The sequence below is a fragment of the Dermacentor variabilis genome, chromosome 9, assembly GCF_050947875.1.
Source record: "Dermacentor variabilis isolate Ectoservices chromosome 9, ASM5094787v1, whole genome shotgun sequence".
Classification (NCBI taxonomy): domain Eukaryota; kingdom Metazoa; phylum Arthropoda; class Arachnida; order Ixodida; family Ixodidae; genus Dermacentor; species Dermacentor variabilis.
The window spans coordinates 108360410-108382262 of record NC_134576.1 but is presented as its reverse complement, the minus strand read 5'-3'; the positions used below and the strand labels follow the sequence as shown (position 1 = coordinate 108382262).

The following is a 21853-nucleotide window of genomic DNA, read 5'->3' as shown; positions in this document are numbered from 1 at the left end:
TGAGGCAAAGAACTTGAAGCTTCAGTCACCGCACCGACTGGCAGTAGACCAGTGCCGTCAGCGCCGTCGCGGAGGGAGGACCAGTGTGAGAACGCCGATACGATGGCATTGGGATATTAACTGTGAGCATAGCGCTGAAGCGACGCGGACAAGAAGAAAGAGGTTAGCGCGCCCTCTTTGTCGTTCCTTCTTGTCCCCGAGCGCTCTTGTCACAGTAACTGCGACACACGCCGTGCTGAGTGATCGACTCCGGGTTAATCCTGACCCCCTGGGGATGTTCGACATGCATACAATGTTTCAAAATACGAGTGCGCTTGCACTGCAATCTTACGTGAACGCGGTAGCCGCTACCACGATTCGGAGCCGCGAATTTGAATGGCGGAGGTATTCGTGAGAAGATGCCGTTTATTACCAATATTATTTCATACCTGTCATTACTAGAGCCTGTTCTGATTGCGCACTCACAAGTTTTCTGTTTACTGAACATTCAGATCAATGCTCAATAATATCTTCGAATCCCATTGGCTGTCTTCCGCGAGCAAACCCAGAGGAAATAATTAGACACGTCTATTTTAATGCCCTTCGGTTTGAATGGCCACTGAAAAATGAGCGCATAATTGTCGTACATAGTCTAGTTGAAGTTGCCTTACCTCGTTTTCGTTTATAGAAGTGTGCGTGCATTTTCTGGGAATTGTTCGAGTGCCTTTCTGCCCCCAGAAGTCCGGTTATAAGTGTGTTAGCTTCCCGTCTTTGTCTCTCACAGAAAAAGAACTAAGTTTCTTGGAGGCGGCATCACATGACTCGTAACTATGTTACATGAATTCGCACTTCATTTTCTTGTAAGAGCATGCGCGGTCTACACTGCTTCCCATGTATAAAATCGACGCAGTGGCACAATAAACCCAGTTGAAAGTTTTCGCTTGGTGTGTCGTCTTCTCTCACGTCCGTGTCATTCTCTTTGTTTTTGTCGGGCATTATCATTTAAGTAATGGATTACCAACTTGCCCGGAATGCTGCTCTCTTTGTATTTATTTATTTATTTATTGATCGCAAAATGGCCGCACCTCTTCTCTTCAACCCGATGCATATATGTTAACAGGCATTTTCTTGTGCTGTCTTCAACGGTTCCCGATATGTTGAACTCACTGAGCCTCGGCAGCAAAAACGCTCCTATTAAGAACAGCAGTCACTCGCCCGATCGAACGAGACCGTGGCTTCCACCTGCGAACGGCGAATTCTCGCCTTCCATCCAATGTCACGTGAGAGGATGATCTCTTTATTTTTCGGATGCTTTTTTTTATTCAGTTACCCCTAAAGACCCGGTATGGGCAGGTAGGGGGGAAATGATAACGAAACTAAGATACATTGTAACTTATCGAAAATACCTATATTACATATTTGTATATTGACACGTGTACTTGTCTACTTTTTCCGGGTGACCACTTGTCACCGCCTAACAAACGTTATCGCAGAGCGCAGGACACGCCTGCATGTATCGGAAGTTTCTGGAATGTTATCGGCGGTTCCATCCGCTGTCTGTCACCGAACCTTGTGTAATCTGATTGCATGTATGCGAGACGCGAATAGTGTAGAACTGTGTGGAAGACACGCGGGTACCAACGGTTACTCTGGAACATTCGACGACTGACCTATAAAAGCAGACGCGCTTGACCCGCTGATCAGATTTTCTACGATCGCTGTGTTCTCGCCGCTATCGTTGTGTTTTGAGCGTAGCCTAGGTTTTAGGGCACAGCCTCGCCCAATAGAAGACTAGTTTTGCCATTCACACTTTTGCTGCTTTTTTCACCGTCCTACCACATGACATATATATATATATATATATATATATATATATATATATATATATATATATATATATATATATATATATATATATAGTAGGCAAAGAGGGATTCTTCAGGCTACCTTTCAAACGTAAAGAACTTGAGTGGTGCTACAAGGTAAACAGAACAAGTATTTAATTTCAACAGTTTCGATCGGTGGACCGATCTTCATCAGGGTTTACAAAAAAAAAAAATGGCAGTTCGGCCCTGGTAGTGAAGACACCAGACCGGGTGCCCGGTCATTCTCAGATACATGAAACCGAGAGGAACAGTTGTGACAGTGATTGATTTTCGGCGCTTTGGCAGATTTACAGCTGCCTTTGGCAGCTATGCAGGGCAAGAGGAAGGAGGAGTCACATGTATGTAGAGCAAGGAGGTCAGTGAGCAAGGAGGTCCTTGCTCTACATACACGTGACTCCTCCTTCCTCTTGCCCTGCATAGCTGCCAAAGGCAGCTGTAAATCTGCCAAAGCGCCGAAAATCAATCACTTTCACAACTGTTCCTCTTGGTTTCATGTATCTGAGAACGACCGGGCACCCGGTCTGGTGTCTTCACTACCAGGGCCGAACTGCCATTTTTTTTTTTTTGTAAACCCTGATGAAGATCGGTCCACCGATCGAAACTGTTGAAATTAAATACTTGTTCTGTTTACCTTGTAGCACCATTCAAGCTCTCTCTCTCTCTCTCTCTCTATATATATATATATATATATAATAGTATTATGTGATGCGTGAACGATGCCTATGCAAAAGGAAAGTTTAATGATAGGGTCGCGATTTCAGCCGGAGGAGCTTTTCTCTGGCCTTCTCCTCAATCGGGGCAATGGGTTAGGGAGAAACAGCAAAAGGATGAGAGAGAACGAGGTGACGACGCAATATTACCGTAAGTGCTTGTGCTGGATATGCAACGTGCACGAAAAACAAGAAAAATGCAAACAAATAATGCATTACTAAGCAGTATATTATTACATACCTTTATTCGAATGAATCTAATAATAGCAACCTTAAAGGAAGAAGTATAGACCGAGTTTAAACATCATAGAAGGTGGTATAGTTATTTAACGTAAGCAATAAATTCTTCCTGATGCGTGACACGGGCTGTCTTCAGATTATTGGAGAGCACGGGCATATAAAGTGTCCAGCAACACGAATGTACTTTAAATGTTGAAGTCGATAGCCTCATATTGACGTCCGTAAGGGTACTTACGAGCAGAATCTCAAATGATAGCGAAAGTTAGCATCTTCCTTTTTCTCTCTCTCTCTTTCTTTTGTGTGATAATAATGAACGACTATACAGTAAGCAGCGTCCCCTCTTCCCTAAAATAGCGAGAACAAGAGATTTAGGTCAGGTCCTGAAGTGCCCAAGTATTTCTGATGCACTGTAGGGTTCCTTTCACGCGTAAAGTGAAATTGAAGTTACCGGCTCGCGGCATGGGTGCGGAATCCGAGAAGTCAAATTGCGCCGTCCGTTTTCTTCGTCAATAATCAAGGACCCTCGAGCAAACAAATGTTTCCCGGAAATATTGAGAACCAAAAAAAGATCAACTGCATTTAGTTACCCCTATGCGGATGAATGCGAAAGGATTGCGAACACAACGTGTTGCTTAGACATGCCACAGCGTAATGCCGACGGTTCGACTTGCAACAAAGGTATTAATTGTTGTAATACAACAATGTATTAATTAACTGTGTCTTAATTACCTTCGCCTTAACTTATACCAAAGGTGGCGGGTTCGACTCGCACCAAAGGTCGAGGTTTCGTAGCCTTTCTGTACCATCGTGTGGTCACACCGAAAATGCCGCATTTTGCGCTTCTCGAGTCATTTGATGCTTTCGCATTAAAACGGAAGGCAGCCGAACGCGCAAAAGTATTCACAGAGCAGAGACGGCAGCGAGCGACCAACTGCCTCATTCCCATTGCATTTTTTCTCTTTACATCGATGGGTAGCGAGTACAGTTGAAACTCGATTTAACGAAGTAATGACCACGCTGGAGTTGCTTCGTTAAATCGGGAAGTGCATAAAATCCAGAAAGGAATTTTTCGGCCTTCTAAATCTAAAATTGTAACGTAGCGACACGAAAACAGCTACTGCTGCATTGTATTTGTCGCAAATTACCTTATACCAAGGTGGTGTTGAGTCCACAGTTCCGTGCATGGGCGCGGCGTGCTGCCTCGTCAAAATAAAGCTGGGGATGTGACCACGGCACCAGGATGTTCTAACGGGATAGCTTTAGAGCGCACGCTTCAAGAAAAACCCGCCTGTACTAAAATTAGAAATAAAATCACCGCTCTTTTTACTCATTTATTTCAAGAAAAATTTCATTAAATCGAGTTCGGCCAAGTTTGTTTCGTTAATTTGGGTTGATGATGTTATGGAACTCTATGAGTACCTGCCGAGGAATGGAAATTTCTTTATTAGATGGAGAACTTCGTAAAATATGATTTTCTGAGATCGAGTTTTAACTACAGTAGGATAAATGAGCTGCAGACGAGATTTCTGCAGAGAAAAATGAAATGTCATCTCTGGGCTGCTTTGTTTTCAAGGAGCTCCCGAAGTGACTAGAACAAAAGGTAAACTGGTGGTAGCTGTCCTTTCGCGAAAGTTTCCTTTGTCATGTTAAATTAACGACTACGGCTTCGAATGCGTAACTGTCTGAAACCATAGAGTTCAGCAGCTGGCACAGTGCAATTTGCACCATCCTTCACGAGTTGATTAATGCGTTGATCTCATAGGTTACAAATCGGGGCTCAGTCTCCGGCGATTTCTTTGTGATGTGTTTTCTTTTAGTTATAAAAGAGAATGGAATAAATAAATATGAAAAAAAAATGTAACGATAGGAGCAAAATCCGCAGGGCAACTACGATCTGGACATGTGTCGTGAAGAGCCGACCGTCGTCACTATATTTGTTACTAAAGTGTGCACAAACAGAAGGTACCAGTCCTGTCGTCCTAGTCATGTCGTCACGTTCGGCGTGAGCGTAGTAACGGGTGCGAACTGCGTGCGTTTGTGGCAAATATTTTAGTAGTCATTTTATTTATTTTTCTGTTTTCCTGGCCGTGCCAGAGTGACTGCTCTTCGATCATAGCTTCTACTTAAGACGTTTCCCTCACGAAGGTTGTATTCGCGGACCCTTTCATTTTTTTTCCACTCCACCCGACTCTTTTTTTTTTTTTTAGTGGCGCAAGGGCCAGATATGGCCAAAGAGCGCCAAGACAGTGTTAGTGATTTCGCGGAGATGATAATGAGTTCTGTGAAGATGTGACTTGGCTGTAAAGAGGCCTAAAAATAGTCGCTGTAAAGCGCGTAAAATCTACGTGCTATAAAATTATGGCGATGTCTAATGACGTCTAATGACGAGTACTATGGACATTAAAATCCATCGTAGAAGAATGATGCATTGTTTAAAATATGCGAGATGTTGAATTGCTTACAGCACTACTGCCTCGCCAGAGCCCTTGAACCACAAGGGCCTAGAGGCATGTGCTATTTAAAATAATTATCGCAGCGGCATCCTCTGAAGAGAGGAAGCGCTACGAACGTGTGGGGCTAATAACATGCAATACAACATCTTTCAAAAAACCTAGGACGGCGTTGGTGTCAAAGAGTGGTTCTGGACCAAGTAACATAACAGGATGAAGGGGGATGTGTTGCCGGTACGCTAAGAGAAAATGTTTCTTTCTTTCAGATTCGGCTTCCCGACACTCCAGTAGGACGTGGAGGACGGTCGGCCTCTCCCCGCATCTACCACAGGTTGGAGGCTCGTTTCCTGTGAGTGAAAAGTTATGTGTGCCAAAAGTGTGTCCTATTCTTAGACGGCAGAATAGGACATCTGTCCGGCGGGATTTTGTTACAGGAGGCCAGAAACCTAATTGTGGCTTTATTACATGCAGTTTGTTATTTATTTCTTTGTCCCACATGTGTTGCCAGTAGTTTCGTAGTTTCCTTCTTAAGAAAGGCTTCAGGTCTGTGACAGGGACCGAAGCAGTAGGATGAACTGCATGAAATGAAGTTGATGTGGCCATCTGATCGGCTAGAACGTTTCCCTCGATGCCCCTATGTCCAGGCACCCAGCATATAATCACATGTTGGTTAGATATATATGCTTTACACAGTGCGGAGTAGAGTTCATTAAATGCTGGATTTTTGTGGTTACAGAAAGACATCAAGGCCTTCACAACACTGAGGGAGTCCGTATATATAACTGATTTCTAGAGTTGTGATTTATTTATATGCTTTACGGCCGACAGCAGTGCGTAGGCCTCAGCCGTAAAGATACTAGTTTCCGGGTGCAGTATGTCGGATTCCGAGAAGGATGGACCGACGGCTGCATAGGACACCCCCTCGCGCGATTTCGATGCGTCTGTGTAGAACTCGGTGCAGGCATACTTGTACTGGAGTTCCCGGAAATGCATTTGGATTTCGATATCTGGAGCATGCTTTGTGACTTGCACAAAAGATATATCGCATTGTATGAGCTGCCACTCCCAAGGAGGTAGCAGCTTGGCTGGATGCATTAGGCGGAGCTCGAGGAGTGGGACGTGTATTTGATCACTAAGCTCCCTCACACGCAGCGAGAAAGGCTGTCTTACGGAGGGACGATTGCGAAAGAGTGTAGCATATGTCATATCGTTAATGGTATTAAAACGCGGATGTTGAGGATTAGAGTGGACTTTCAGAAAATATGTTTGGCTGATGTATGTTCTCTGGATATGAAGAGACCACTCATTCGATTCTGCATATAAACTTTGTATGGGACTCGTTCTGAAAGCTCCTGTGGCTAAACGGATACCTAGATGGTGAACAGGGTCTAGCATCTTTAGCGCACTTGGAGCGGCAGAATGATAGATCGCGGCACCATAATCTAATCGTGAACGAATCAGGCTCTTATAGAGATTAATTAAGCACTTCCTGTCACTACCCCACGAAGTATGGGATAGAAGTTTGATTAGGTTCATTGTTTTCAGACATTTTTCTTTAAGGTGTTTAATGTGGGGGACGAAAGTGAGTCTGTAGTCTAGTATAACACCTAGAAATTTGTGCTCTTTGTTTTTTTGTTTTCGGGTATTTGTTGTCCACATAGTTCTAAGCAAGGATCTGGGATCATTCCTCTCTTGCTTGTAAAAAGAACGCAAGAGCTTTTGTTAGGATTGATCTTAAATCCATTCTTGTCTGCCCACATCGACACTTTGTTCAGGCCATGCTGTACCTGTCTCTCGCACACTGCGAGGTTACAAGATTTGAAAGCTATTTGTATGTCGTCCACGTAGACAGAATAAGAGATTGCCGATGGTAATGAAGCGCGAAGCGTGTTCATCTTCACGATGAAGAGTGTGCAGCTGAGCACGCCTCCTTGGGGTACTACAGTTTCTTGCGTAAAAGGACGCGAAAGTACATTACCGACTTTTACGCGGAAGGTACGAGTGGACAGATAGCTTTCTATAAGGTTTAGCATATTGCCATGGATGCCCATTTCTGACAAGTCTCTTAAAATTCCGTAACGCCACGTCGTATCGTACGCCTTCTCCATATCGAGGAATATGGATAAGAAGAATTGTTTGTGTACAAATGAGTTCCGGATATTTGCTTCTACACGTACAAGATGGTCAGTTGTGGAGCGCCCTTCTCGGAAGCAGCACTGATGGGGATCAAGGATTTTGCTCAGTTCAAGGAAATGAATGAGTCGCTGATTAATCATTTTTTCAAAAACCTTACAAATGCAACTCGTGAGGGCTATCGGGCGGTAACTTGCCACTGAGGAGGGGTCCTTGCCTTGTTTCAATACAGGGACCACAATGACTTCCTTCCATGCGGTTGGAAGGTACCCTGCATCCCAAATGGTGTTGAAAAGTGTGAGTAGTGTAACCTGCGTGTCATTGTGTAAGTTTTTGAGCATTTCGTACATGATTCTGTCAGATCCCGTGCAGAGCTCTTGCATGAGCTCAAGGCAGCTCTCAACTCGGCAATACTGAAAGGGCAGTTGTACGATTCATTCTGTAGACATTTTCTTTTGAGTGGCTTACATTCTTCTATTTGCTTATACTTCAGGAAGGATTTCGAATAATGTTTTGAACTTGACACACTCTCAAAGTGCTCCCCAAGTGAGTCTGCCTGATGTTGCAGCGTATCACCCTGTGTGTTTACCAGAGGGAGTGAATATGTTTGTCTCCCTCTAATTCTATTTTGCGCGGTTCCAGACTTTCGCCTCATCTGTAAACGAGTTGATGTTCTATAAAAACTTTTGCCAACTCTCTCTTCTGGCCTGTCGGCGAATTCTCCTGCCTTGAGAATTAACTTTCTTAAAGTTAACAAGATTCTCTGCAGTGGGTGAAGCACGTAGCAACCCCCACGCTTTGTTTTGATTCCTACGTGCGACTCTACATTCATCGTTCCACCACGGGACATGCCGTTTGCATGCCGAGCCACTTACTTCACGTATGCATTTAGATGCGGCATCTATAATGAAAGCTGTAAAGTAATCCACAGCAGCATCAATTTCTAACGAGGACATGTCATCCCATGATATGCTAGTCAAGGTTCCGAATTTCTCCCAGTCGGCTGTATCGATTTTCCACCTAGGAGCCTGTGGTAGACATTCGTTTTCTTTATATGTTCTTAGTAGTATCGGGAAGTGGTCGCTCCCGTAAGGATTGTCGTTAACTTCCCATTCAAGTTCAGACAGTAGTGACGGGGAGACTAGGCTAAGATCTATTGAAGAAAATGTTCTGTTTGCAAGAGAATAGTATGTCGCTTCCTTCTTATTCAGAAGACAAGCACCAGAAGAGAAAAGGAACTGTTCAACGAGACGACCTCGCGCGTCTGTACGAGAGTCGCCCCACAGGCAGCTGTGCGCATTGAAATCGCCGAGAACAGCATAAGGTTCTGGCAATTGATCTATATAGGATTGAAATTCTTGTTTCGTTAATTTGTAATGTGGGGGTATGTAAAGAGAGCTCGAACCGCCACTGCTTCGAGAGGCGTTTGTAGCTGTAAAAGTTGACACGCAATGCTCTTATGGATAACAATGGCGACACCGCCCGATGATGCGACAGCATCATCGCGATCTTTACAAAAAGTTATGTACTGTCGGAGAAAGCTTGTGAGTTTGGATTTTAAGTGTGTTTCCTGTAAACACAGCACTTTTGGATTGTGTTGGTGGATCAGTTCTTGTACATCATCAAGGTTTCTAAGGAGACCTCTGACGTTCCATTGTATGATTTGTGTATCCATATTTAAAGCGAATTGGTGCTGTGTTTACGGAAACGGAAGTGATGCCTTAGATCACAGAGCTCTTGCGAGGCCCTGTAACCGGGGTTCTGCCTTTTTTGGAGCGTTCGAGGGAGCCTCGCCGCTCCTTAGGCGCTTGGCGCGCCGTGAGGACAGGTGAAGTGTCCATTGCCTTTTTCAAGGCGCCGGACACATGCTCTTGCGAGCGAGAAGTTTTCTGTGAGGGTCCTGCCTCAGAAGGCAAGACCCCTGCGCCCACCAGCCCGGAGGCCGATGGGGCTCCCTGAGGGATCTGGCTGCGCCGGCTGTTGCCAGCGCTGGATGGGGCCGGGGAGGTTGGGGTAGCCTCGGCTGCGCCCACCTTCGGGGTCGGTGGCCCCGTCTGCTGGGTTAACGGAGCAGCGTTAGCTGCAACCACCGCGGGGGCAGATGGCGTAACTGCCGACTCACGGCTTGTGGGTCGGACAGCAGCCGGAGGCCGTTGTGACGCAGCCCCCTGACGCGCCACTTCGGCAAAGCTGCACTTAGGAAGGTATGCAACCCACCTGCGTGCCTCTTTGAATGATATGTTTTCTTTTACTTTGATTGTGACTATTTCTTTTTCTTTCTTCCAAGACGGGCATGACCGCGACTATGCGGCATGCTCGCCATCACAGTTCACGCAGTGTGGAGCGTTTTCGCACGTTTCAGAGGCATGATCATGGGAACTACATTTTGCACATGTCTGCCGGCCTCGGCAGTTCTGGGAACTGTGGCCAAAACGCTGGCATTTGAAGCAGCGGAGAGGATTTGGAACATACGGCCTGACCCGTAGCATTACATATCCGGCCTCGAGTGTCTCAGGCAGAATGCTTGAGGAGAAAGTCAATACAAGATGCTTGGTTTTTATCTCCTTGCCGTCGCGCCTTAGCATGATTCTTTTAACATTGATCACGTTTTGCTCACTCCAGCCTTCCAACAGTTCGGCTTGTGTGAGCTCCATCAAGTCGTCGTCAGAAACAACACCACGGCTGGTGTTCATAGTTCGGTGTGGGGTTACTGTTACTGGGATTTCCCCAAATGACTGAACTTTAGGAAGATTTTCAAGCTGTTTCGGAGTGCGGAGTTCCAGAAGGAGATCGCCGGTAGCCATTTTCGTTGCTTTATAGCCTGTACCAAGAGTTTCAGTTAGATACTTAGATACGAGGAAAGGAGAAATCATTCTCATGGTCTTTTCAGGATTGTTTGAATGAATTACATGGAATCGGGGGAAGTTTGGCTGTTTGTTCCCAAGAAATTGGAAAATATCTTCGGTGCGCCCTCTTTTCTGAGGGCGATCAGGTAGTCTGGGAAAAGAAGTGGCCATTAGAAGTATGGTTTTTTCGGCAGGGATGGCCGCCGCCCACCATGGAGCCCAACAAGGGGACGACACAGGACGCAAATATTCAGTTCTGTGCACGCCAGCGGTACAACCCCGCTATAACCAAATACATATACCCAAGACTGGATATAGTGCACAAGGTTAACCCTCGCCGCCTACGAAGCCGGAAGTAATACGGAAATAAAGAGAGGACAGGAAAGATTAAAAGTGAGAGAAAGGCGAAGATTTGAGGGAGAGAGAGAAAGGAAAAGGCAACTACCGATTTCCCCCGGGTGGGTCAGTCCGGGGGTGCCGTCTATGTGAAGCAGAGGCCGAAGAGGTGTGTTGCCTCCGCCGGGGGGCCTTAAAGGTCCAAACACCCGGCATCGGCTCAACCCCCAGGATCCCCCTTTCCCCAGACACGGCTAAGCCGCGCACGGTTACACGCGGGAGGGTCCAACCCTCGTGTGCTCGGGTACGTGGTGTCGCAACACACCAAACGCCTGCTGACGCAGACGCCCCTGCGGGGGCCCCACCCGACTCTTCATCGATCGCACATAACAGGTACGTGCCACAATTCTTGAGCCCATCATCATCATCACTTTCGCCCCTAACACGCCTTTTGCTACTTGCAAGGACGAAAAGAAGAAAACAAGGAAGCCGAATCATGGCGGACGGTAAATGGTCTGGTTCTAGCCCAGCACAGCACTTCAAAGGGAGCAGACCTGGCGAGAACAGCCCCACGAACGCGAGGACATCTCCGAAAGACGCAGAATCCTCGAAGTCTGCGAGAAGCGGCGGCAGGGCGTCTCCGAGAAGTCAACACTCGCCTACGTCATCCATCCTTTCGCCACCACCAGAACGAGACGGCGAAGTGCGCGAGGCAGGCGAGGAAACCTCGCCAGAACGGACCGCTTCGCCAAACCGCGGAGGTTCGCCGGCGAACATGAACGAGAAAACGGTGGCGAGCGACTCTCCCAGCTCGGCGAGACCGAACACGTCCCCTCGAGGTTCGCCTGGGCGAGGAGGCACGCCGACACGTAGGACATCGCCGATGAGGGGAGACCCGTCTTCAAAACCTGGCACGTCCTCACCGAAACAGGGCGAAGCTCGTGTTTCAAAACCCGGTGGTGCTTCGCCAGTGCGTCGGGGTTCGCCGATGCAATTGCACAATATACGGGTGCCAAAAACGGGAGACCAGTCCCCTGCACGAGGCCCGGCGAAACCGACGAAATCCGGAAGCGCTTCGCCGAAACGGCGAAGCTCGCCTAAGCAACAACCTATACTGGTGCAAGTGGGCACGTCCTCCACGCCTCCTGGCGGTCGTGTGCCAAAAGCTGAGGGGTCACCCGCCAAGGCTGTCGACGGCTCGCCGAAGGGTCGCAGCTCACCATCTGGAGGAAGCACACCAATTCGCCGAGCTTTTCTTGGGAACGCAGGTTTGAAATCTTCGGAACTATATGGCTAACATAAGTGGCATATACTCAGAATATTTTGAATCCGTAATGGTCATATATTTTATTGCTGCCTCGACCTCATGTCCCACCCATGTTTTTACGCTAGAACCCTTTGTAGGAACACGTCTCTTGGTATGTAAGGACTTCGCCTCTTTGGTTACAGGAGCAGCGGCAGCCCCGAAGCCGCAGCCTGCGAAAGACGAAGTCGTAGCCAAGCCGGCCGGCGATGCAGGTTCGACCAGAAGCCCTACCGAAGCTCGACCTAGGCCCACGATATCTCTGAAGGACCCGCGGTTCCGGTACATTGCCCAAGCCCTGATGGCTGTGCGAGGAGGTCGTGGAGCGGACGGTACCAGTGGCAGTTCGTCGCCAAACGGACGGACGTCTCCCTCCGCCACCCCGTATGTCGCTTCGGAGGACGACAACACCATCCTCGAGCTCGGCACATCACAACTGCCCCACTCCACGGGGGCATATGGAGGGAGGTCCTCAGGAACTGCCTCACCCGTGATCTCACAGAGGTAATGCTGGTACGATACATATTTACACACTGTATACTTTAAAGATATAGCCTATACTTACGTATGCATGGTATGCTCAAGTTGACGTGGAGAAAAAAAAGAAAACGGAGCTGGACAGGGCATGTAGTGTGTCGGGTAGATAACCGGTGGGCCATCAGAGTTACAGAATGGGTGCCAAGGGAAGGGAAGTGCAGTCCAGGACGTCAGCGAATTGGAGCGGGGGATGACACTAGCAAATTTGGAGGCGCACGTTGGAATCAGCTTGCGCAAGACTCGGGTAATTGGAGATCGCTGGGAGAGGCGCATGTCCCGCAATAGTCATGGAACTAGACTGATGAAGCGGAAGAAGATGATGATACCTTTAATGGACATAAATACAAACACTAAATTGGTATAGAGCGTTGTAGCGTGCTTCGATAATCACACCTTTGGTAATCTTGACGTAGCAGTCTAATTATCAGAAGACTCCACAAAGTTAGCTTTTTTCGTAAATTATATAGACACCCCAGGCGAAATTTCGCCGTCGGCGTCGTCGTGCCGTTCCGCGTAGAGTCTTAGTGCGATGACGTCACGGCTGCGCGCCTTATGCTGTACGTGCGAGGGAAAGCATGCGAGGGTGGGCATGTCCTCCTGCAGATTGAGCGTGATGGCAGGTTTTGCTCCGGCTGTCGAGAACACCGTGTCATGCTGATAATGCTGGAAGTACCGGGCTCTCAGCGTTAAAGGAAGGAAGTGCGGGCAAGACAGATGGGACAAGATAACCCCAAAGGGTGTAAATTCTTTAAGAGTATATGTACAAATGGGAGTATGCACCTTTAAAAATGTTTGCGCCCTTTCGGGCGGAATTAAATCTCCGTTCAGTTTCGTGCATTACCTGCTGCATGCACCAATCCCAAGGCTGGGTGGAGCAAGAAATTGCGCGCCGCGCGTCAAATGATCGAAAATTACGTTATTTACTCTTTCATTAGTACGTGTAGTTGCCGTACAAGCAGAAATTAGTGCAGCTAAGCCCAGTGAATGTTAAATATTGATTGCATATTAATAGCATATACAAGGCCAGTCGCTTTTCCGCGTGTCTGCGTACGGCATGTTTATTTTCTTTACACACACACACACACACACACACACACACACACACACACACACACACACACACACACACACACACACACACACATATATATATATATATATATATATATATATATATATATATATATATGTAAGATGCTCGGCAACGCCACCTTGGGGCAGCCGGACGCGCTAGCGGCATTGATGCTTTCTTTTTTTTTTTTTTGCCAGCGCGCGTCATCTCTGAGGCCATGGGGTGGGCCGGGAAGCATGGTGGCTCGGCTCGACCTGTGTTTTCTCGTGCGCGCAAGGCAGGAAGGTGACAAGGGTACTCGAGACGGTCTTACGTGCAGTACTCCAGATTTCGTCGGTGGTCTTTCGCGCTGTGTAAAAGAGGGCCCTCATACAATCAGTCAGTCATTATAGCGAGCTGGCCAACACTGGGAGCGAAACAAGCACAAACCTAAGCGCTAAACCGCTACATTACAAGCGTTGGGTGGCAGATGCAGTACATTAACGCAAAATCCCAACACGCATGCTTGGGATCAGCGGTTTTCTCTTTTCTTTGTCCTCGCGAAACGCCGCGCCATTCTGACAAAACGGACGGTTACGCTAATATATATGCAGGGCTTCCATCCAGCTTTCCTCAGCGCTCCGCGAAAAGCCAGGCGCATTTCCCCCCGGCAGCGAAATTCGGTCCTCCGTTCGAACCTGGCCGTGGCGCGAGTCTGCGAACGACAAGTTCTCGCCTTCCAGCCCGCGTCACGTGAGCAAATGACCTCTTTTTTCTCTTTTTTGTTTCGTTGGGCCATACTGTAAGACGGAAACAATAAGTACAACAGAGGTATAGAGAGAAAAGTGTATTGACAGGAAAGGTGTAAAGGTCGGCCGGAGGAGCTTGCGTCAGTCCTGTTATTCCAGAAATGGGCAAATAGTTGCGTAGACACAGGTAAAAGAAGACTGAAAACGAGGTGACCATCAAATACAACAGTGAGGGCCACTGATCAGTTGACTGCGCGCTAAAGACAACGCACACGGTTATTACGGATGATCGACACGCCTTTGTCTTGGGATTATTGAGGAATACTACTAAGTTAGACGGCCTCTGTATTTCCATGCGCGAATGTGCCCTACGTAGAAATTACAGTGATCAGGTACATAAGGATGCACATTATACGTATACTACGCACCCGCGGTCAGGCACACGAACGCTATTGTAAAATCCGCAATTGCAAAATCTTATACTGCCCAAAATGTCAGAAAGCACGGGCCAAGCAACTCGCCCTTTCGCTGTTCCAGCTTCGCGTAAAAAATGAGCAATAACAAAAAGAAAAGCGCTAAGAGAAATTGTAGCATCAAAACGTTGTGCATGAGTTCTAGCGAACTCCTACCTCCTTGTATAGTAACTCCTGCACGACGATACACAAAGGACGTGACAGGGTCCCAAGGCAAGCTCTTATTATTGACGAACACTGCGCTGAGCAATCACAAACCAACAGCAATAAAAAAGGCCAACTTGTCAAACTTTCTCTTTTTTCTTTTTGTTGTCCTCGTTATGCCCCAGTTCTGCCGGCAAAGGGAAACACAGTAGGTGTTTGGAAAGCTGGCACGAGTGTATAAATAAGTGTGTGAATAAGAGCGAAATGGAAGACTTTTTTCTTAATCGGGTAGCACAAATTTTAAATTGGTTAAATGGACTCAGAAAACCATATCGAATCAGTACAAGATGTTAGCTCACTCTTCTGGAAACGTCGCAACGTTTGCTGATTGAACTCGAGGAGTCTCTGCTGGGAAGCTATAGTTGGTAAGACATTATTTTGTGAACCTAAACTGCGCTGGGGACGAGACGACTTTGCTAAGTGCCGCGAGATGGTTTAACTGCAGACATAACTCCGGCTCAAGCTGGTATTTCAAATCACCTGCCAGAGTAGCAAGATAAGCGAACTGGATTCCGCAACTGACCTTGCGATTTAACTATAGAGGTCCAAGGGTGCCGCGCGCAATTCAGATGCGAGATGGTTTCTAAAGGCAGCAGAGACAGAACAGGGGTACGAAATGTGTGGGTGACACCGTTTCCCCCACTGGGGCTATTTCCTGCATGTGGAGGGTTCAGAAACACTATTCTGTCTTCGAAATCGTGGCGTCCTATTACCGTCAGTAGATCGCAGTGTGGGTGAAGAATCTAAAAAGAAAAAAAAGGTGAAATTTCGCATTCGTTTTTTTTTCGCTCTCTCTACCCGCTTATGAACGACTATAGAATAAAATGAAGCTCCCACTCCCCCCTATTCTCTCTGAAACACCCAGAAACAAATATTTCAGGAGGTTTTGAAGCATCAAGGTAATTCTACTCTACAGCATGGTTCCTATGACGTGTGGCTCGCGTTTTGGGGGCAGAATCCGAAAAGGCGAAGCTCGCCGTCTATTTTCTCCGCTAATAATCAACGAGTCTGCAGTAAATAACTGTTCCACGAAAGACCGTAATTATTTGCCTGACATACCGAAGTCCAAACGTATTTCTTGTGTGCTGCAGGGTAACCTTCAAAGCCCACTTGCCGGTGGTACCAAGTACGACGGCCAAAAACGCTCAAAGCTTTCCTTCCTAGTGCTGACCGGCGCGTGCTTGCTTGCTCTGCTGCTCAGCGCCATCGTCCTGGCCGTCTTGCTGCACATGATCTCAATCTTCAACGCTCCCTCGCGTCGAAAACACGCAGGTCAACGCCACACCAACACGAGCACAAGGAATCCGCGGTTCGGCACAGGGGTAGCCGACACTAGCGGTGTTGGCGGAAGTGCCGCTGAGGTGGGGAGGGTGCAGACTTCGTCTCCCCCCTATTCTCCATGGCGACACGCTTAGCGCGTCTTTTGAAGGTCACAGTAGGAGCTCTTGCCGATGTCTCCGAACTGGCTTTCAGAATCGGCGACGAGCTCGCGGACGCATTCCGTAGCGGTGTGCCACACCGTCATCGGCCGTTTTTCGTATTCCGGGGTGACCAGATTCGGCAAGATGTTCACGCTTCTGGATAACGCCCGAGCCCGTGTGGTTCATCGGTGACCGTGGAACGTACCCGGACATTAGCTGGCGTCCACTCAGGAGTCGCCTGACCCTCACCGAACCGCTGGCGAGGCGATCGGATTTGGCGTCGACGGAAGCGCCGACGTTGCGCGGCGACCCACTAAATGTACTGCCGACCTGCCATGTACGAGAGTGGGAAGGTGCTGCCGGCATCTCGTACCTCGGGTTTTGTTTGGCGCCGTACCACCTCTTCTTTCTCTGGGTTCTCGGCAAGCAGCTTCTTCACCGGACTGCACTGTACGCCGGAATCGGGGCTCGCGACTTGGCGGCGGCACCGTACTTTGATTACGTCGATTACTCTTGGACAACCACAGGTGCCTCGCGTCGGAGCTGCAAGCGGAGTTACGGAGCTGCAAGCGGAGCGGCGGGGCTGCAAGCGGAGCGGCGGAGCTGCAAGTGGAGCGTTGGAGCTTGGACCTGCAAGCGACCGACGCGGGAGCCGAAGAGGGCTGGAGCGCGTACAAGAAGAACACGAGACGGAAAGTCATCAACGAGTTCGACGAGTCCACTTCAGCGGCGAAGGTATTCGGTGCCATGGCGGCAGGGTCCCCGAGCGTTGCTCGCCTTTCTGGTGTCACATTTTTCGTGGAGAGGAGGAATGGCGAGAGGCTGTGCAGCTAGCCGCCGAGGCACGGTGCTGACTTCGCTCGTGTATTTCAATGTCACAAGGTTTCCTAGACGAACCCAGAAAGGAGGTGCGACATGTTTCGCTAGTGCTGATGAAGAACGCGTATGGAATGATCTGCCCCCATCCGTATATATCGTTGTCCCAGTTCTAGAATAACGCGGTAATTCATTGACGACAATTGAGTTCTTCGAATATTTGGCAGACTATTCTTTAGCCCACGAGTTTGGGGATTCTTTTTGTTTCTTTTTCTTCTGTCCGCGCCTCGTCAAACCTGCTCGGCAGAGAGGGACCAAGCGAAAGGGCGTACTAAAGTGAAATTCTTTGTTGATCGATTGTGCCATAACGCGATTAGTAATTTCGCTATTCGTATATGAAATGAGGATAAGACAAGCGGCGATAGATGCCAATGATTTCTGCGATGGTCGCGCTAGTTAATGCATGTGCCTGCATTTTACTCACGGAAATCACTTTTTGTTGGTTAATGTAACATTTGTTTTCCTTGTGTTTATGCATATTTATAAACTCCCGTATATTTAAATTCTAACGTTCACGATGTCCTAGGCACAACGCGTTTCTGCAAAGTTTTGGCTGAGAATTTGAAAGGCCGAAAAATCTGAGATGGAATGTTAGCTCGCCTAGAAAGGTGAAGTTAGCTCTAGGTAAGCCATACAAAACTAATGATTTGTTGAAGCTTCGTCACTACAAATTTTTTGACCGCCCTGAGTGCAAACTGCCTGGTATGTTCCCTCCTCCAATTGTCCCAGCAATACTGCCAAGGTTTCCCCAAAATTATTTTGCCCCTCAGGCGATTAGTTACACTTCCTACTATAATAAAGTCTGTGCATTCAAATGCCCTTATAGCGAAGTGCTTGGTGCCTCCAAAATTCGTTATGCGGGGCACTTCGTTGTAAAGGTCGCGCACTGCACAGCTGCTGATGGAACATTTAGTTCCAGGTCATTTAGTTGTGGACAAGTTCCTTGTGGAGACGCTCGACTGTAGATCGCATGCATGTCTTACTAGCTGATGCTTATTGCGCTGTTCTTTTCGCTTGTTACAATTACACCTGGATCTTCTGGCAGTCTACGAAGTTTACAATGTTGAGATTTGCTTGCGTCGGCGTTGAGTAGTTTGCGCGCAACATTTCTGACGTAAATTCACGATAGTAGAGCTTGAAAGGTGACAAAAGGCTACGCGCAATGAAACTATGTCTTGACTGATTTCTACCATGACCGAGACGCTCAATATTTTTGATGTTGAAAAGGATGAACATTCTCGCTGCTTCTGACCTTTCCTGGCTTCTAAGTTTTGGTTCATATTCGTTGTAATTGAACGCAAGAAATCACGAATGATATTAGAGACCTTTAGCCTGTCCGCTATTCCGGTAAACGGGAGCGGTTTCGCCGGATTGCCAAATTTGCGGAGGCGTAAACATGAGTGGCCAGAGCGGTGCAGCCGCGTGGTAGCGTAGAGTTCAACCAGACAAACACAGAGCTAAAACTGCAGTAACCCACTATATCCTGATTCGCTACTGGTGCAAACTGTTGGCAGCGGCGTAATTGTGAACACGATTACGCCATTATCGAAAATTTACGCCAGCAGCTACGTAGAATATAGTAATTAGCTTTGTGTTTGTGTGGTTGAGCTTTGCGCCACCAGCTGGCGCCACCAATCTGGCCACTAACGTTTACGTCCCCGCTAAACCGGCAAACCGCCCGCGCTTGCCGGAATACCGGTCACGCTAAATCTCTCTGTTAATAAATGTAGAAAAAAATACACGGAACATACTTTTGTGAAAAAACGCCTTAGTATGACGCACACCGCAGCTACACCGCTAGATTGATTTCTCGATTACACCAATTGAGAAAAATCGGGGAATGTTTGATTGTATAGCTACCAATAGCTGGGCAAAAACTTAATCCAGGCAATAGTGAAGAACGCCTTATCTCAAAACGAAATATAAACATGATATTTAAGTATTAGGTGGCAGCCACAAACATGTTTCGCACTTTTATTCAACCATAGCAGAGCCACCAATGCGTCCAATCGAATACACAGCAAGCTGTAGAAAGGAAAGCAAACCGTCCTGGATTTCGACCGAGCCATTTTGAGTATGTTAGTGTAGGATTGAAATATTCTGTTTTATTTCTTAATGTCCACTAAAAACCGTTACTTTATTGGCGACTAACCAATGAGATTACTGAGAAATCAGAGATACAGTGAGCGAGATTTATGCGGCGTCAAATCTGTATTATTGGCCTTTTCTTAGTGTGAACGTCTAATCATGCCACAAATCGTAGGTAGTCTGTTTACGTTTGGTTAGCCAAACATTCGTGGCCACTCAGCCAACATATTTGTGTCAGATCTCGCTTCCTAGGTGTGACGCAAGTCCGCAAGATCATTGGTCGAACTAATTTGGTACCGCGGTCACTGAACAACATGCCTTGACTTGTCTCTCGAACACTGTTGCATAACTACCATAGGGGACTGGCTAAAAAGCAAGCGCTTTCCGGGATGTTTAGAATTTAAACAAAACTAGATTTGAGTTGTAGTGCGGGGCAACAAAGGAATATGATTTATAAGTTTAATAAGGATATTCTGAAAATTTTCGAGATAAAATAACTTGACATAAAAAAAATCTGAATAACTTTATTAGGCAGTCATTTGCACCTTCTTCCTCCTCCTCCTTCATCCTGCCAAAATATAATATTGCATGCCTTTAAGGATATAAAATTTCTAAGACGAACTGCTGGTCAGTAGGTTAAGCATGTAACGAGCATGTCGGATGAGATGAAGTCGCATGCTGCACAGACACATAGTACAGAGAAAGCGTACAGCGTCCCAAAGTTTCTTCTGCCCTGTTCGTCTCTCGTCAAACACATTTGAAATATTTTTAATATAATTCCAAAAGATTTGCCTTCCATCGTACCGGTACTTCGCCTGACACAGGCAGTCAAGCAAGGCGAATTAAGGCTTGATTACATTAAAGACGATAACGCTGACTAACACATTAGTGGACGACCGGGTGAAGGAAGCAGTGAAGATAGGTGAAGCAATAAGTATCCCAATAACAAAATCATTCATTAAAAAGAATCGCGATCCAATATTTAACACCAACTAATTATAAACTAAAGAAGCGAAAAATCTCAGTAGCGGAAAGCAGAAATCGTTTTTCTCGGCAACCGCCCTGTCCGTATTGCGACAAGGTTTGCCGCATTTAAGACTAAAAGTTAATATCATGACTACAGGGAGCAGATCTTTATTTAGCCTATTGACGTTCTCGCAGAAATTCTTCGAAACTGCGAAATACTGAAGAATCACGATTACAACTATGTAGCGTGGCATTAAGAAGAAGAAACACAATTCTGTCACAATTCTGTAAACTGCTTCTATTGAGACACCCAAAGCGGATAAAATTTATGTACGATGCATCACTCTGAAGCATACCACTAATTTTGGGTCGTACATTTGTACAACACACGCGAGTGAGAATGGCAACTGTTTCACTTTGTAAAAATCCAGTTTGTCCATTTATATGCTCTAATTGATGCTGTTTACAGAAGCGTGATACCGGCATTTGTCATAGCGCTACGAATTTATAAAGTTCCCGCACCACTTCTTTTTTAAATACAAATTATTTAGAACTTTTTGTTAAACGTCCGAAGCCTTAAATCAAACTATTTCAAGAGTCAGCAGAAAGCAGCTTTCTCGTTTAAATGCAACACGGTTTATTTGATTCGGTGAACCAGTTGTATAGTGAAGGCACTTCAACGTTTTACGCCTACTTGAAAATACAAATTACAGTTTCGTTTTTCCTCTTCAAGCATCGGTCTGAGAACGGGAATTTAAGCTTAGGTTATAAAGGCAAAACACACAAGAAATCTCGCTTACCTGCTGGTTCACAACAGAATTTACGGACTTCAATACACACTGATCACACTTGTAAATTCAGGCATTCTTTCGAGTGTAGCGCCTGCGCAACAAGTTCACGGATTTTGCGCGCTCTTCGATTTACTATTACGAAACAAGTGTTAAGAACCTTGGATCCTGACGCAATAACAGCTAATATTACCTGTAAGATATGCAGTATTAAATGTTAAATGCACCAAACGTCAACGCCACGTATCCCAAGAAACTGAAACACTAAACAAACCAAAAAAAGACACGAAGAAATTAAATGGACACCCTTAAGAAGCAAAATCCACGAGTATTTGCTGCAGTTATCAGCGCGAATCAGTGCCATGTCAAAAATAGAGATAATCAGAAAGGACAAATGAACGACACACCGTGCCAGAAAAGAGAAAATCTACAAGGAATTGTGTTTTTTTTTGCTTTTTTTGCTATTTTCTAGTAGAACAGGAATAAAAAGAAAAAGGTACATTTTAACAGCACCGACGCACCTGATTGTCCATCATTAATGATGATGATGACCATCATTTCTTAGCACGATGGTCTCTTCTACCACCGCCATCTTCCTCGGGGCTGTCCAGAACGATTGTCAGTGCAAAAATTATTGGTGAATTTCAATGGAGGATTCAGAGCACTTCCGGCGCAACAATTATTGCTCTTTCTGGATCAAACCTGTTCTATTGGTAGATCTGGAACATTCCAGTTGCAGGTTCAGAGAGCGCGAATCTGGAGGTGAGAAGGATTTACTCTCAGCAGTCCGCGCACCACACCGCCAAATTGGGCGGAG

The 21853-nt window shown here is 46.6% G+C and overlaps 1 protein-coding gene across 2 annotated transcripts in view; it reads left to right on the top strand.

The window, feature by feature from the left end:
* The first annotated feature begins 10988 nt into the window (after positions 1–10988).
* LOC142557253 (uncharacterized) overlaps positions 10989–21853 on the top strand; it is a 51565-nt gene continuing 40700 nt past the window's right edge. The window contains exons 1-3 of one of the 2 annotated variants that reach the window (XM_075668960.1): positions 10992–11848; positions 12030–12387; positions 14086–14224. In XM_075668960.1, coding sequence (XP_075525075.1) covers positions 11077–11848; positions 12030–12387; positions 14086–14224 — 1269 coding nt within the window. In that variant the 5' untranslated portion in view covers positions 10992–11076. Of the gene's footprint in view, positions 11849–12029; positions 12388–14085; positions 14225–21853 lie in introns of both variants that reach the window. The other variant, XM_075668961.1, reaches the window with a different exon arrangement.